The following is a 13,980-nucleotide window of genomic DNA, read 5'->3' as shown; positions in this document are numbered from 1 at the left end:
GGCTAGTTCAGCTGCAACATCTGTTGTGGTTGTTTAACTGCATTGGATAGTTTCATGCCTGTAACAAGTTTGGATGGATACCTTACATGTGAGATACATTGCTTCAAATGAGTTACACATAATATCACTAAGAATTGAGAAAAACCTTCCCCAGTGAACTTTAATAAGGATTCTTTTTGTTTTTGTAAAATTGGATATGGAAACAAGGCAGCTAATGAGGGCTTAAGCTTCATTTCACAGCCCAAGTCTGAAAAGCACTAACTTTAAGGAGATTTACATGCCTATTTTTTAAGACTTTTCATAGTAGAGGCCATCTTCATCAATCCGAGTGTGGTCTTAAAGGAAACATTCGCCAGACATAGCTGTTCAAGGGTGTCAGGCCCATATCCTCAATCCCTCCCCACCTAGGGACAGCCCCACCACAGAGCTGAGCTGGCCCAAGCTGAGGAACTGCTGGAGCTGTAACTGGAGCTGTACCAGAACCTACTGAAAGGGCAAATGGGGGCACCAGAGGCCTAGGTCCTGGCACTCAAAACCAGGTTAAGAAGTAGACAAGGCCACAGTGAGAAACCTGGGTGATAGCTAAACCTACCAGGGCCCTCTTCACCCTCAAACGCAGGAAACAATGCTCACTTTTTTGTGGGGCCTGAACAAGGCTAGTGCTCTACCACTTGAGCCACAGAACCACTTCTGGCCTTTTCTGCTTATGTGGTGCTGAGGAATCAAACCTAGTCACTTTCCCAGCTCACCCTTCTTTACCCCCAGAGCCATTCCAGAAATAGCTCAGCCTCTCTTAGGCCACCAAAATAATGTACATGACACCTCCATGGAAAACTGTAAGCATTAGCTAGGAAAGTAGTAAGGGCTGAGAAGACCTGGCTTCTGTAGCTTAGTCCCACATCCCACCATGGCCACACCCCCAGCATATTCCCCCCTCCCCCAAGTTTATCTGTAATCAAGCCCCAAATAACCTCAGCATAAACAACAATAAAGGAAGAACGCTCACAGATTCCAGAGACACATTTGTGTTTCATTTTTAGTTTTGTTAAAAAAAAATCCTGATAAATCAGAACAGGTTTAGGAGTGATAGTGATGCAAAAGGAAGAAGCCTCAGGGTAGGGATGGGGGGGCTGTCGGGGGCAGGTGGCAGTAGTGTCTCCATCCCTACGCCTGGTGTCCTCTCCTGAAGACTATCCAATTCCAGAATGGGTGAGTCCTCTACCGTGTCTGTTCAACTACAAAGGATACCAGCAGTTAGAATAAGGCACAGAAAGTGAATCGACATAAAACATGTATGTTTTTGTATTGCCCGAGGGTTCAGAAGAGATTTAGTAGTGAAGAAAAGTAATCATTTGATGATAGAAGGGACCCCAATGGATGTCAAAAAACATCCTAACATTCATTGAAGACCAGGGACAAGAAGTGGCTCAGTAGCCATTATGCATTAGGTGCCCACTATCTACATAGGGATATAAGACAAATACACAAACTATCTAAGGATGCAAAGAGCCAGATTCATGAGGTCAATACTCACTGTAGGAGGAGATGTCTATCTCATCAGGCAGCTCACTAATATTGACCTCAAAGCGGTCCTGCACATCATTGAGAATCTTGGCATCATTCTCATCTGACACAAATGTGATGGCTAAGCCCTTGGTGCCAAACCGGCCTGCTCTCGCCACCTGAAAAAAAAACCAAAAAGGTCAGACTGGAAGACCCCCAAAGAGGGAAGACAGGACTGGGAATGTGGCTTAGTGGTGGAGTGATGCATGAAGCCCTGGATTTGATTCCTCAGCACCACATAAACAGAAAAAGTCGGAAGTGGTGTTGTGGCTCAAGTGGTAGAGTGCTAGCCTTGAGCTAAAGAAGCTCAGGGACAGAACCCAGGCCCTGAGTTCAAGCCTCAGGACTGGTAAAGAAAAGAAGAGAAAGAAAGAAAGAGCCAGCAGGGCACCGGTAGCTCACGCCTGTAATCCTAGCTACTCAGGAGGCTGAGATCTGAGATCATGGTTCAAAGCCAGCCCGAGCAGAAAAGTCCGTTAAACTCTTTTCTCCAATAAACCACCAGAAAACTGGAAGTAGTGCTGTAGCTCAAGTGGTAGAGCGCTTGCTTTGAGCTGAAGAGCTGAGGGACAGCGCTCAGGCCCAAAGTTCAAGCCCAATGACTGACAAAAAAAAAAAAAAAAAAAGCCAGAAGTGGTGCTGTGGCTCAAGTGGCAGAGCTCTAGCCTTGAGCACAGAGGCTCAGGGACAGAGCCCAGGCCCTGAGTCCAAGGCCCAAGAAGGGCCAAAAAAAAAAAAAAAAAAAGGTGTGTGTGGGGGGAAGAGAAAGATGTAAGGCACACAGATACTGGAAAAAGGACATGGGAATGAAGATCCTCTTGGGTGAGGACCTACCCGATGCAGGTATGTGTCAGAATCCTCAGGCATGTCATAGTTGAAGGCAATGTTCACCCGCTCAATGTCCATGCCTCGACCAAACAGGTTGGTGGCCACAAGAATTCGCCGTTGAAAATCCTTAAACTGCTGATACCGAGAAAGCCTTTGGGGAAACAAGTCAGAAAAATGTTGAGATTCTTTTCTCTGTGGTCCTTAATTCTTCCAACATAAAACCCTTGCCCAACTCCAACTCACCTCTCTTCCTGGGGCATGCCACGGTGGATGGCAATGGCTGGGAAATTCTGCTCCACCAGAAGCTGGGCCAGGGCGATGCACCGTTGCACAGACTTCACAAAGATTACCACCTAGGTGGGGGTGGTGTACAGGGATGTGGGTCCATGGTGTTTAGCAGAATATATGGGAGACGAATTTTAGGAAACTTCACTCTTCTAAAGAAGCGTTCCTAGTCTCTTTTATCTTCTATCATACCATTCTTTTCTGCTCTCAATAGCCTTCTATTCTCTCAGCTCTGACTTCTGCAGAGCTGACCTCTCTCTGAGGTGGCATGAGAATAGTAACTCACACTTGCAGACATTTTAAGAAGCAAGGATGAGGCTACCTCATTGTTTGGCAAAACACTGAACCTAAGGGATCTAATTCTACAAAGTAGTTTTAGTGCATATAATGCACTTGGTAAACAGATTACTTTTCAGTTATGCACAAGAGATATAGATTTAAGAACCTTAAATGCTCAAAATAGCTCAGCATTCATACAAATTTACTAAGTACTTCTGAGGTTTATTTTACTTGAGATCTTTTTTTCTTTAGGGCTTAAACTCAGGGCCTGGGAGCTGTCCTTGAACTCTTTTTGCTCATGGCTAGTGCTCCACCTTTGTGCCACAGCTCCACTTCTGGTTTTTGAGTAGTTGAGGCTCATGGACTCTGCACAAGCTGACTTTGAACCTTCATCATCTGATCTCAGCCTGAATAACTAAGGTTAAGTGTGAAGCACTGACTTCCAGCTTATGTGAGCTTTTACTGAGTTATCCATACTTATTCGTCATGGAACTGAAAAGCAGCTTACCTTGCTCAGTACTTAAGTTATTTACATACTCGTTTAAAGAGAATCTCTCCATCATATTCCCTATCAGATATGCAGCTCCCTCAATAAAAGGCTACTTAATACAGTCTTCATCTCTGCACATCTCTACAGCTGGAGATGCATCCAATGCTCATCCCCCTACCTGACCTTAAATAACTGACCTGGTTGAACTCAAGGACATCTAAAAGGTCAAAGAGCTTCCGGTTCTTCTCGTTGTCCTTCAGTTTCACGTAGTACTGCTGCAATCCATGCAGCGTCAACTTCGTCTCATCATCCACGAAGATCTCCATTGGCTGAGGGGGAGGAAGGGGGTGGGGAACGGGAGGGCAGAGTGGGGGGGTTAAACCTGGGGGGGTGGAGGAAGTTGATCTCCAATACACCCCATGAGGGGATGGGGAGAAGAGTAAAGTTTGAAAACCACACCCCACCACCAAAAATACCCATTTTACTTTGGTCTCTTTCACATTAGATCTAATTTCTTTCCTATCAGTTGAGTTTTAAGACTACCCCTCAACTGAACTGTTAGGGACAAAAGCAACTTTGCAAAGTAACAACAGCAAAACCACACAATGGCAGGATGCTATTACATCCTCAAATAGAGGTGGTGGAAAGAAAACAAGGGGAGATGGTGTTCAAGTGGAGAACACCATCAGAACATCTGGGTAACAACAGGTAACAGTGACTCAAGGTCAGAATAACTCCTTCAGAGCAGGTTTTGAGAACATGGAGAAAAAGACAAGGTTTGCTCTATATGATTTTTCTCTTAACTATAAAAATCTTATTAGAAATTAGCATTAGACACCCATTAGCTAAATGGATAGTTTTAAGATCAGAATGTTGCAATAGACGTGATGAATATACCATTTATAAGTCAGGCATGGAAGTGCAGTCCTGTAATCCCAGCACTCAGGAGGCTGAGGCAGAAGGATCAACAATTACAGAGCTTGAGGTCAGCTTGGGTTACATTGCAAGACCCTGTCTCAAAAGTAAATAAGAGCTATTTCAAGGGAAGCAAAAATTGCTCAAGATGAGAACAACTTGCCCTTGGACCAGTAGGGAATAGTTTTAGATGAGACTGGTCTTAGAACTGAGTCAAACCACCTACAGGTTTCAAGTAAAGTATCTAGTCCTAAAACACAGCGTAACAGGCATTAATTTTTAAAATATAGGGAAGTGGGGAACCCACATTCAACCCTTGAAGGGGAGGAAAATAGCACGAAAGACAAAAATGGGTCACAAGGCAACTCCAAAGGCAAAGTTTCCTAGCATTCTCCATACTATTTCAGGGGACAGTTAACAAAGAACCAGGGAACAAAATGTATATGTAGTGTAGGGGGGAAAAAAGCCTACTATCTGAAGGCAGGCAAGCAAGCAAAGCAGGCTTTGTTTCACAGCCTCCTTCAAATCTAATCTTAGCCCCAAGTATAATCCAAGAGAAAGGTATCCCAAGGGAAGGAGCACCGCAGGGAGGGCAGGAACACACTCCACTGCTCATTCAATGGGCTCCACCAGCCCCAACCCTAACACCCACCTGGTTACATCCAAGTGGAGCTCCCCACTTTACCTTCCCAGAACCCTTTCCTGAGCATTAAAAAAGGACTTTTTAGAAGGAAAAAAAAAATCTACCACCCCATTCATGACACACCTCCCCGAACACATATGGGGGGGATGATGGGGCAAAGCACGTTAGGATCAGAAAAAACAAAACAAAAAAAAAAAAAAAAAAAACTAAAACAAAAACCAAAAAAACAAAAACCAAAAAACTGGGAGTGACAAAAAAAGAAAAAAGAAAGAAAAAAGAAAAAGAAAAAAAAAAAAAAAAGGCTGGTTTGGTCCTCAGCTTCCTGGTCAGGTTTCCTGCGGCTTCTGCTGCGGCCATCCACCGCTTGGTGCCATCTGAATTCTCTCGTCGTGCCACGGTGCTTTCTCTGCTGCCGGCTCACATCAACCGAGGTTCCGATGGGTGTAAGGACGTTCGGGCAGGAAGGAGTAGGGGATGGGGATTGAGGTGCCAAAGGCCCCCACCCCTAGAGGTGGGGAGGGGGGCAGATTCACTTGTGCCGTTTGCTCTTCTTTTGGACATGCCCTGCCATCTGACTGTCCCTCTCTTGCTCTCCTGCTTCTGGGAGGTAGTTTTGGTGAGAAGACTCCAGCTGTATGCTCAATGCCACCTTGAGGGTGCGTGGCTGTATGGGGTTATGTATGATGGGTGGGTGGTAGGGCAGAAAATTCTGCCCTCCCCCAAAAAGGAGAAGAGGTTCAAAAAATCTTGGGATTAAAAAAAATGTCGAACACTACCCGCTCTCACGTTAACCCGACCAAGTCTTCCGGATTTTCCCTGGCACCCGCGCAGACCCTAACACTAGCTGTCTCTGACTCTGTGTGTATCTTCAAGGAGTCATTGCTCCCAAATGGGCATGAGCTCCCTTCTTGATGCTTGAAGGACAAGGGAGTCTGGAGGAAGAGGGCGAGGAAGGGGAGGAGGCAGCGGGCGGGGAGTGGAGGGAGAGAAGGTAGAAGGGTATTTACATCTTGCATGAACTTTCGGCAGACTGGCCGGATCTCTTTGCTCAAGGTAGCACTGAACATCATGACCTGCTTCTCATGGGGGGTCATGCGAAATATTTCCTGGACATCCCGACGCATGTCTATAAGAGTAAGAAATTACAGAAGAAAATAAACACTTGTGCATTTAACAAAGGTCACACTTCCCAGTGAGGTAATGACCACTGGGAATATATAAACAAGGCATCATTTCACCTTAGTCCTCTATTTTCTCCAGTAAGTATAAAAATCAAATAAAACCAGGTGCCGGCGGCTCATGCCTGTAATCATAGCTACTCAGGAGGCTGAGATCTGAGGATTGCAGTTCAAAGTCAGCCCAGGCAGGGGAAGTTCATGAAACTCTTATCTCCATTAAACCACCAGAAAACCCCAAGTGGCATTGTAGTGCACTAGCCTTCAGTGAAAAAGCTCATCAGGGACAGTGCCCAGGCACAGAATTCAAGCCCCATGACTGAAAAAAAAAAAAAAAAAAAATCAAATAAAGCATAATGAAAACAATAGATGTAGAATAACAAAAGACTTGGGATCAGGTTCTAGCTCTTTTCTTGTCTGTTGTGGGGCTTGAACTTTGGGCCTCAAAGAATATCTGCCAAAGACCATTACAGAGCTGGATATGTAGCTCAGTTGTAGGACTTGTATTCTAAACATTCCAGACCAAGGGTTCATCAATACTCAGCCTGGGAAATGGGGTAACAAAGACAGTTTGAGAACTGAGCCATCAGTCATGGGTGATAGATTAAGAGTCGTCTTTGCACTAAGTGCTCCATTATCAAACAAACATCATTTGGCTCCAAAGAAAAGGTCCCCAGACCACTAGTCACATCCCTGCACTATCTACAACTCACCGAGCTGTTCAAGCATCTTATCACACTCATCCAAGATGAAGTGTTTAATGTGTTTGAGGTTGAGGCTTTTATTTCGAGCCAGGGCTAAGATACGGCCAGGAGTCCCCACGACGATATGCGGGCAGTTCTTCTTCAGCACCTCTTCATCCTTCTTGATAGACAGACCACCAAAAAACACTGCAACCTGCCAGGACATGGAAAGTCTCAGAAAGGAAAGATTCCAACTACCCTAGAGCACTTATTCTTTCAGTTTGGTCTAAACCAATTATTAGGAACTTTTAGAATTAAAAGGAACTTTAGAGATCACCTAATCTAAAATTTTTATGTGCTTCTCTTAAACATTGAGGCTATGAAACAAGTGACTTGCTCAGTGTTACAAGATTAATGAAGACAGGATACTACCCCTAATCTAATTGCATTCCTTTATATACCTCTAAGGGACATACATGCATTAAGAAATCACCAGAGGAGCCCGGCGCAGGTGGCTCACGCCTGTAATCCTAGCTACTCAGAAGGCTGAGATCTGAGGATCACAGTTCAAAGCCAGTCCATGAGACTCTTATCTCCAATAAATCACTGGAAAACTGAAAAGTGGTGCTGTAGCTCTAGTGGTAAAGCACTCGCCTTGAGCTAAAGAGCTGAGAGACAGTGCTCAGGCCCAGAGTTCAAGCCCCACGACTGACCAAAAAAAAAAAAAAAAAAATCACCAGAGAACCGTCAAATATCACACACACAAAGTGCAAACACCAAGCTTTCCTAATTGAACCATTACAAAAGCCCTGCATAATTACAAATGCACTTTAAACAAATGGTTCTCCAGCCTTCATACTCTCTCTCTTTTGTTTTTGCTAGTCCTGGGGCTTAAACTCAGGGCCTGGGCACTGTCCCTGAGCTTCTTTTGCTCAAGATTGGCACTCTACTACTTGAGCCACAGAACCACTTCTGGCCTTTTCTGTTCATGTGGTACTGAGGAATCAAACCCAGGCTTCATGCATGCTAGGCAAGCACTACCACTAAGCCATATTCCTGGCCTTCATAATCCTTTTTTTGGGGGTTGGTTGTAGGGCTTGAACTCTGGTCCTTGGGTGCTATCCCTCAGCTCTTCAGCTCAAGGCGAGTGCTCTACCACTTGAGCTACAGTGTCACTTCCGGTTTTCTGGTGGTTAAGTGGAGATAAGACTGGCTTTGAACCTTGGTCCTCAGATCTCAGCCTTCTGAGTAGCGAGGATTACAGACGTGAGCCAGCAGTGCCTGGCAGCCTTCATATTTTTATCAGCTAACACCAGAAACTGCTATTTCAATGAGAAAAAGAAAGAGAAAAATTAAAGAATCAAACTGTCTTAACAATCCTATTGTAAATCTTGAGCAAAAGCAGCTCAGAGACAGCACCCAGGAAGAGTTCAAGCCCCAGGACCAGCTAAAACAGAAACAAAAAAACTTTCAAATAGTTTAGTTTACGGGCTGGGAAGGTAGACTGCTTGTCTTGCATGCATGAGTCCCTGGGTTCGATTCCTCAGCACCACATAAACAGAAAAAGCCGGAAGTGGCGCTGTGGTTCAAGAGGTAGAGTGCTAGCCTTGAAGAGCTGAGGGACAGCGCCCAGGCCCAGAGTTCAAGCCCCACGATTGACCAAAAAACAAAGTTTAGTTTACAAGCTATAGCAAAAAGTGGGATATAGTAATACACCTGTAGTCCTAGTTATTGGGGGATGTAGAACCAAGAGGATTTTGAATTCAAGGCCATCCCAGGCAATTAGCCAGATTTTATCTTAAGAACAAAATCAAGTATATGTGGCTTATGTCTGTAGAATACTCGAGGCTGACATCAGAGGATCAAAGTTCAAACCAGCTTGAGCAGCTAAGTTTGTGACTCTCATGTCCAGTTAACTACCAAAAAATTCAGAAGTGGTGCTATGGTTCAAGTGGTAGAGCGCTAGCCTTGAGCACAAATTCAGGACAGCACCCAGGGTCTGAATTCAAGCCCCAGGACTGACGTAAAATTAAATAATGAAAAAAAAAAAAAAAAAAAAAAAAAACTTATAAAGCTAAGAGAATGGCTTGAGAGGTAGAGAACTTGCCTTGAATGCAAGAAATCTTGGGCTCAATTTTCACAATGGTTAAAAAAAAAAGCCGGATGTCGGTGGCTCATGCCTATAATTCTAGCTAGGCTGAAATCTGAGGATTGTTGTTCAAAGCCAGCCCATGCAGGAAAGTCTTATCTCCAATAAACCACTAGAAAACCGGAAGTGGCGCTGTGGCTCAAGTGGTAGAGCACTTGCCTTGAGCTGAAGAGCTAAGGAACAGTGCCCAAGCCCAGAGTTCAAGCCCCACAACCCATATACACACACAATAAAGGAGGGAAGAACTAAACACAAGTAACCAGACAAATCCAGAATAGGCCATTCTGTAAAACTAGCTCAGTCTCTAACAAATTTTTGAGCAGAAGGAAAGTAAATGTACTTATAATTCTTGGTTTACTTTTTACTTATTTTTGTGCTAGACCTGGGGCTTTGGGGCTCAGGGCCTGGGCACTATTCCTCAGTTTTTGTGCTCAAGTCTCAAGTATATTACCACTTCAGCCACACCTCCACTTTCAGTTTTTTGGTGATTGAGTGAAGATGAAAATCTCACAGGCTTTCCTGCATAGGCTAGGTTTAAATGATCCTCAGATCTCACCTCCTAAATCATTTCTCAAGGGGGGGGGGGGGGGAAGCAATAAATACATGGGAAATGTACACTAAGTATCATTCTTCATTCTAACCAGGCTAAGCTATATACAATAGTGTTTTCCAACCTCCAACCACATAGGGATCCTGCTAGAATGTTTTATACTCAGTAGGTCTGGGATAGGACCCCAATAATCTGTATTTCCAACCAGTTTCTAAATGATGAAGCTACTGGTATGAGGGACACACCACAAACACCAAAGGTTATACAACAGAAAACAAGTCAGATCAGTACTGTTGTCGACTCTAGATATCCAATCCAGAGCTCAATCATGAATTTTATGCTATAAGCTTTGTTTGCACTCCATAAAACCAAAGAAAACTAAAGTTTCCCCAAATGAAATATACAGTAAGCTTGAGAGTGTAACACAAATCTAAATAAACCATACCTACATTTTAGTAAAATCTCCGGTACCAAAGTCTACAGAAACTTTCTGTCAATTACATATATACTGGGACATTAGTGTTCAATCCTAATGGGAGATGGAGACTGTGGAACTACAAGTCCCCAAGCTGTTTTCCCATGTATCTTTACTAGGCTTACCTTGACATTGGGCATGTATTTAGAGAAGCGCTCATATTCCTTGCTTATCTGAAAAGCCAACTCCCTAGTATGACACATCACCAGCACAGACACCTAGAGAAGGAAGTAGATAAACAAACTGTAAGTATAGGCCTCTGGAGAAATGTCACAAAAGCATCCCTGGCAGATCATAAATTACTTCAGTCTGAGACTTAAATCATTATGCCCACTTTCACAGAACATTCCCCTTGGTTGTTAAGGTTGACAGAGGTCACCTGAATAAGAAGAGCTCATGACCCTCAACTGTAAACAAAATACTTTCCCCAGCACTCTCCCAAAATATACCTGTCCAGTAACTGGTTCCAACTGTTGCAGTGTGGCCAACACAAACACTGCTGTCTTTCCCATGCCTGATTTGGCCTGGCACAGGACATCCATTCCCAGAATGGCTTGAGGGATACACTCATGCTGAACTAAAACAAAAAGCAAAAAACAAGACAAAAAGGTAAATTAGATCAGTCTCCAGGTACTTCATAATGCTTTCTTCCCACTCAATTTTCTAAGTATTTACCTGATTCTTGCCAACTTTCAGATCCTTCCTCTCTATGCCCCCTCAATCATATTTATCCCCAAATCAGACCCTTCTAGTTCCTTTTAACTCTTGCCTCCTCCATATCCAGGCCTCCCCAGTAGTGCTAAGAACCCTCTGTGCGCCTACCAAAAGCTCACCTTCAGTGCTTCTGGCTGTCCTTAGTTTTTCTTAAATTGTAACAATCCATAACATTTGAATGCCTACCACAGGCCATTTCTCCTACTTAGGTTGCTGTGCTTTGGGTCACATAACTTTGCAACCTTAAACAAAATGAAGAACTCGGTACCTGACTCCCAAACCAGACATTGTGGTTCCCAGAGACCAGAATTGGTCTGGCCCCAAAAAGGGAGTCTGAAAGTCCAATCAGACCCTTTCTGAAAACTTGTAACAGGCAAAATGACAAAAATTTCAAACAAGGTCAACAAGAAAAGCCAGGCACAAGAACAAATGGCAGCTCTCCAAATCATTTTGGATCTACTAGCACTTTTATGCTATCATGAAAGACAAGCCATAAGCCTTTTCTATTAAGATTTTGGTACTTCCCTTTTTTGTTGTTCTTTCCTAAATGTTTTTGTTAAGCATAAGTACCTACTCTAAATAAAATCTTTAACACTTGAGGAACCAGACATACCTTTTTTTTTTTCTTGGGGGGAGGGGGGGTGTCCAGTAGTGGGGCCTGAACTCCTCTGGGCCTGGGCGCTGTCCCTCAGCTCTTCAGCTCAAGGCTAGCGCTCTACCACTTGAGCCACAGCGCCACTTCCGGCTTTTTTCTTTTTGTTTATGTGGTGCCGAGGAATCGAACCCAGGGCCTCAAGCATGCAAGGCAAGCGCTCTACCACTAAGCCACCTTCCCAGCACCCAGACACACCTTTTTAAAATATCCCTCAAGTGCCTAATAAGCAGTCTATGCTCAACAGAAAACGTACCTTCAGATGGATGCTCAAAGCCACAGTCGACAATGGCTCGGAGCAACTCTGGCTTGAGCAAGAAGTCTCGAAAGCCAGAGCTGTGGATGGAGACATAAGAGCCCTTGACATCTTTCTTGGCAGGGGCTTCAGCCCCATCTCCCCCAGCTGCGGTCTCCACCTCATCCTCTTCATAGTCCAAGAGCTCATTGTCCACATCGTTCTCTGCCATTATTACGCCAGCAAGGGGATAATGGGAGAGGTCTCTGTAGAAATTCTCCCAGAAAATGTGAAAACCAGGGGAGGGGGGAAGGGCTTGAGAAAGGAAAAGGGCAGATACTAGTTTCCAATCGAAGAGCTGTAGGACAAAAGACCAAAAAATTTAACCCGTCACAAGCATACATTTACCAACGCTTTTTGCCCCCCCACTATTCATGCTGCCCCTAAACTATATCTCCCGTACTGGAAATGCAAATGACAAAAGTGAACAGCAAATATATATATTTTTTAAATGAGAAGAGTGGTCCCAAGAGATGGGGTTCCTAAAAAAGATTTAGAGTCATACTAGCAGGAACCAGTTGAGACAGGAGATGGGTTTATAAGGTATCAATCCCTAACGAAGCAGCCATCAGTCAAGGGTGATAGATTAAGGTCAGCACTGCGCAAAGCGCTCACTTCTCACAATGAAACATCATGTGGCTGCTATTTACCTCCCCACTCCCCAGTACCCTTCCACTGTTTTAAGAAACACCTGTGTGCCAGGTGTGGCGATTCAAGCCTGTCTGTAATCCAGACTGGAAAATGAGTTAGAGGGCCAGCGTGAAGACGATAACGACACTCGGTTTCAAATACAAACTGAACAGTCGCACGTAATTAACAATGAGGAGCTGGGGGTAAGAGAATGGCTCAAAAGCAGAAAAACAAAAACGAGCTGGGACGAGCTCAGAGATACCGGGCTTGCCTATGGGGCGAGGCCCTGGGTTTAGTCCTCAGCTCTGTAAAAATTAACACATTTTAGTAGCCACAGTAGGAAGGAGAACACCCCCTCCATTCCTCTTTCGGTACCCCCGCTTCAGCTTAACAATGTTTACCAAGTGGCCTTAACGCCACTCTTTCAGTACTACTCAGATACCTTTCCGAGAAGCACTCACACGCGTTGAGAAATCCCTCCAAATGCCGGCAAAGTCCATCTGAGAACTGTCCAGCTGGGCCCAAATGCAAACTCTATCCCATCACCCGCCAAGACAAGGCCAAGAGTGAAGGCGAGAAAAGCCCCGCCCTCCACAAATGCCAAAGACTAGGGGACGCCTAGCACCGCCTCTCGAGGTCGCAGGGACCTCAGGTAGCCGAGGGACCCAATGAAGAAATAGGGAGCAAAGGGAACACAATGGCGCCCGAGCCACCATCTTGGATTGGGCCCCCCTTTCCCTCCCTACCTCACCCCAAAAGCTTTTGCTCTCGCAAAGAGTGAAATCAGTGGAAATAACAACCCAACTAGGCCTTAGCAACCAGACCATCGACTGTGGAAGAGGTATCGGGAACCTTTATAGCAGGGTGACCTGGGAGAAGAGCAGATGGAGGCGGATTCTAGTGAAGGCCAAAGCTTACCTTTGCAGGGCGAGCGTGTATGGCGGCGGCAACTCGATCGAAAGAGAGAACCTTCCTCCACTTCCGGTTCCAGGCTTTCCTCTATCCCCCGTCCTCCCGCCTTCTTGGAAGTCAGAGCGCAGGCGCAGGGTGCGGGAAGAAGGACCTTCGGCAGTTCTATAGTTCCGTGCGCTCCGGGGTTGCCTTTGGAGAATGCCAGTCAGGAAAAAGAAAACCAAGCCACTTCTAACTCTTCCGCTACTGTCAGTAAGACATAAAAGTAACGTTGTTTCCTACTCTTATCTTCCTTCACTTTTGTAGTTTTCTCCATGATCTTTACGTCATCCTTTAGGTTTTCGCCACTCAGGTTTTCTCTCTAGACAGCTCTCCGTGAACGCGCGAAAAAGAAGCGCGAGGGGGCGGGGGGAGCCTGCGCGTTCCCACGGGGTCCTTGGCGCGGTAGTCAAGGTGACCTCCGGTCTAACCGGCTTGTTCTAAGTTAAATCTTGCTCTCTCCGAAATCTGTAGTGAACTGTGTTCAGGAGTCTTGCCTCTCCCCTTTCCCAGAGATGGCGACTGTGCGCAGTAACTGCCCAAAATGTCTTTGGCCCATGTAGCTTGGGATTCTTGGGTTGGTGGGTCAGGATTGTCAGAAAAGTGTTCTGAATCCCCAGAGTAGAAACAGGGGTCTAGGTTCATCTCCAAGTTTCAAAAATAAATGGTAGGACTCGAGAGCTACACAACTTTCTACAAATAG

At 45.0% G+C, this 13,980-nt stretch overlaps 1 protein-coding gene and 2 non-coding genes across 5 annotated transcripts; all 3 read right to left on the bottom strand.

Annotated features, from left to right (window-relative positions):
- Positions 1-1,006: 1,006 nt before the first annotated feature.
- On the bottom strand, positions 1,007-13,351 carry Ddx39b (DExD-box helicase 39B). 3 transcript variants are annotated; one of them, XM_042683763.1, is made up of 11 exons: positions 13,245-13,351; positions 11,658-11,994; positions 10,485-10,612; positions 10,161-10,253; positions 6,892-7,075; positions 6,011-6,129; positions 3,643-3,774; positions 2,635-2,744; positions 2,398-2,542; positions 1,535-1,682; positions 1,007-1,235 (listed from the first exon to the last, which is right to left on the bottom strand). In XM_042683763.1, the coding sequence occupies exons 2-11, from the start codon at positions 11,866-11,868 to the stop codon at positions 1,219-1,221; spliced, it is 1,287 nt and encodes a 428-aa protein (XP_042539697.1). In that variant the 5' UTR covers positions 11,869-11,994; positions 13,245-13,351; the 3' UTR covers positions 1,007-1,218. The 3 variants fall into 3 exon arrangements, with proteins under 3 accessions (XP_042539697.1, XP_042539698.1, XP_042539699.1); XM_042683764.1 differs by lacking the exon at positions 13,245-13,351 and adding an exon at positions 12,769-12,789; XM_042683765.1 differs by lacking the exon at positions 13,245-13,351 and adding an exon at positions 10,869-10,991 and having other exon boundaries at positions 11,658-11,733.
- Positions 6,760-6,835, bottom strand: LOC122111580. The gene has a single exon (XR_006148029.1). It is a non-coding gene; the product is annotated as a small nucleolar RNA SNORD83 (small nucleolar RNA).
- Positions 12,260-12,336, bottom strand: LOC122111579. The gene has a single exon (XR_006148028.1). It is a non-coding gene; the product is annotated as a small nucleolar RNA SNORD83 (small nucleolar RNA).
- Positions 13,352-13,980: the final 629 nt, after the last annotated feature.

The sequence above is a fragment of the Dipodomys spectabilis genome, unplaced genomic scaffold (assembly GCF_019054845.1).
Source record: "Dipodomys spectabilis isolate Male_0828 unplaced genomic scaffold, ASM1905484v1 ptg000085l, whole genome shotgun sequence".
Lineage (NCBI taxonomy): Eukaryota > Metazoa > Chordata > Mammalia > Rodentia > Heteromyidae > Dipodomys > Dipodomys spectabilis.
Note: the sequence above shows the minus strand (reverse complement) of the source record. Positions and strands in the feature narration are given on the sequence as shown.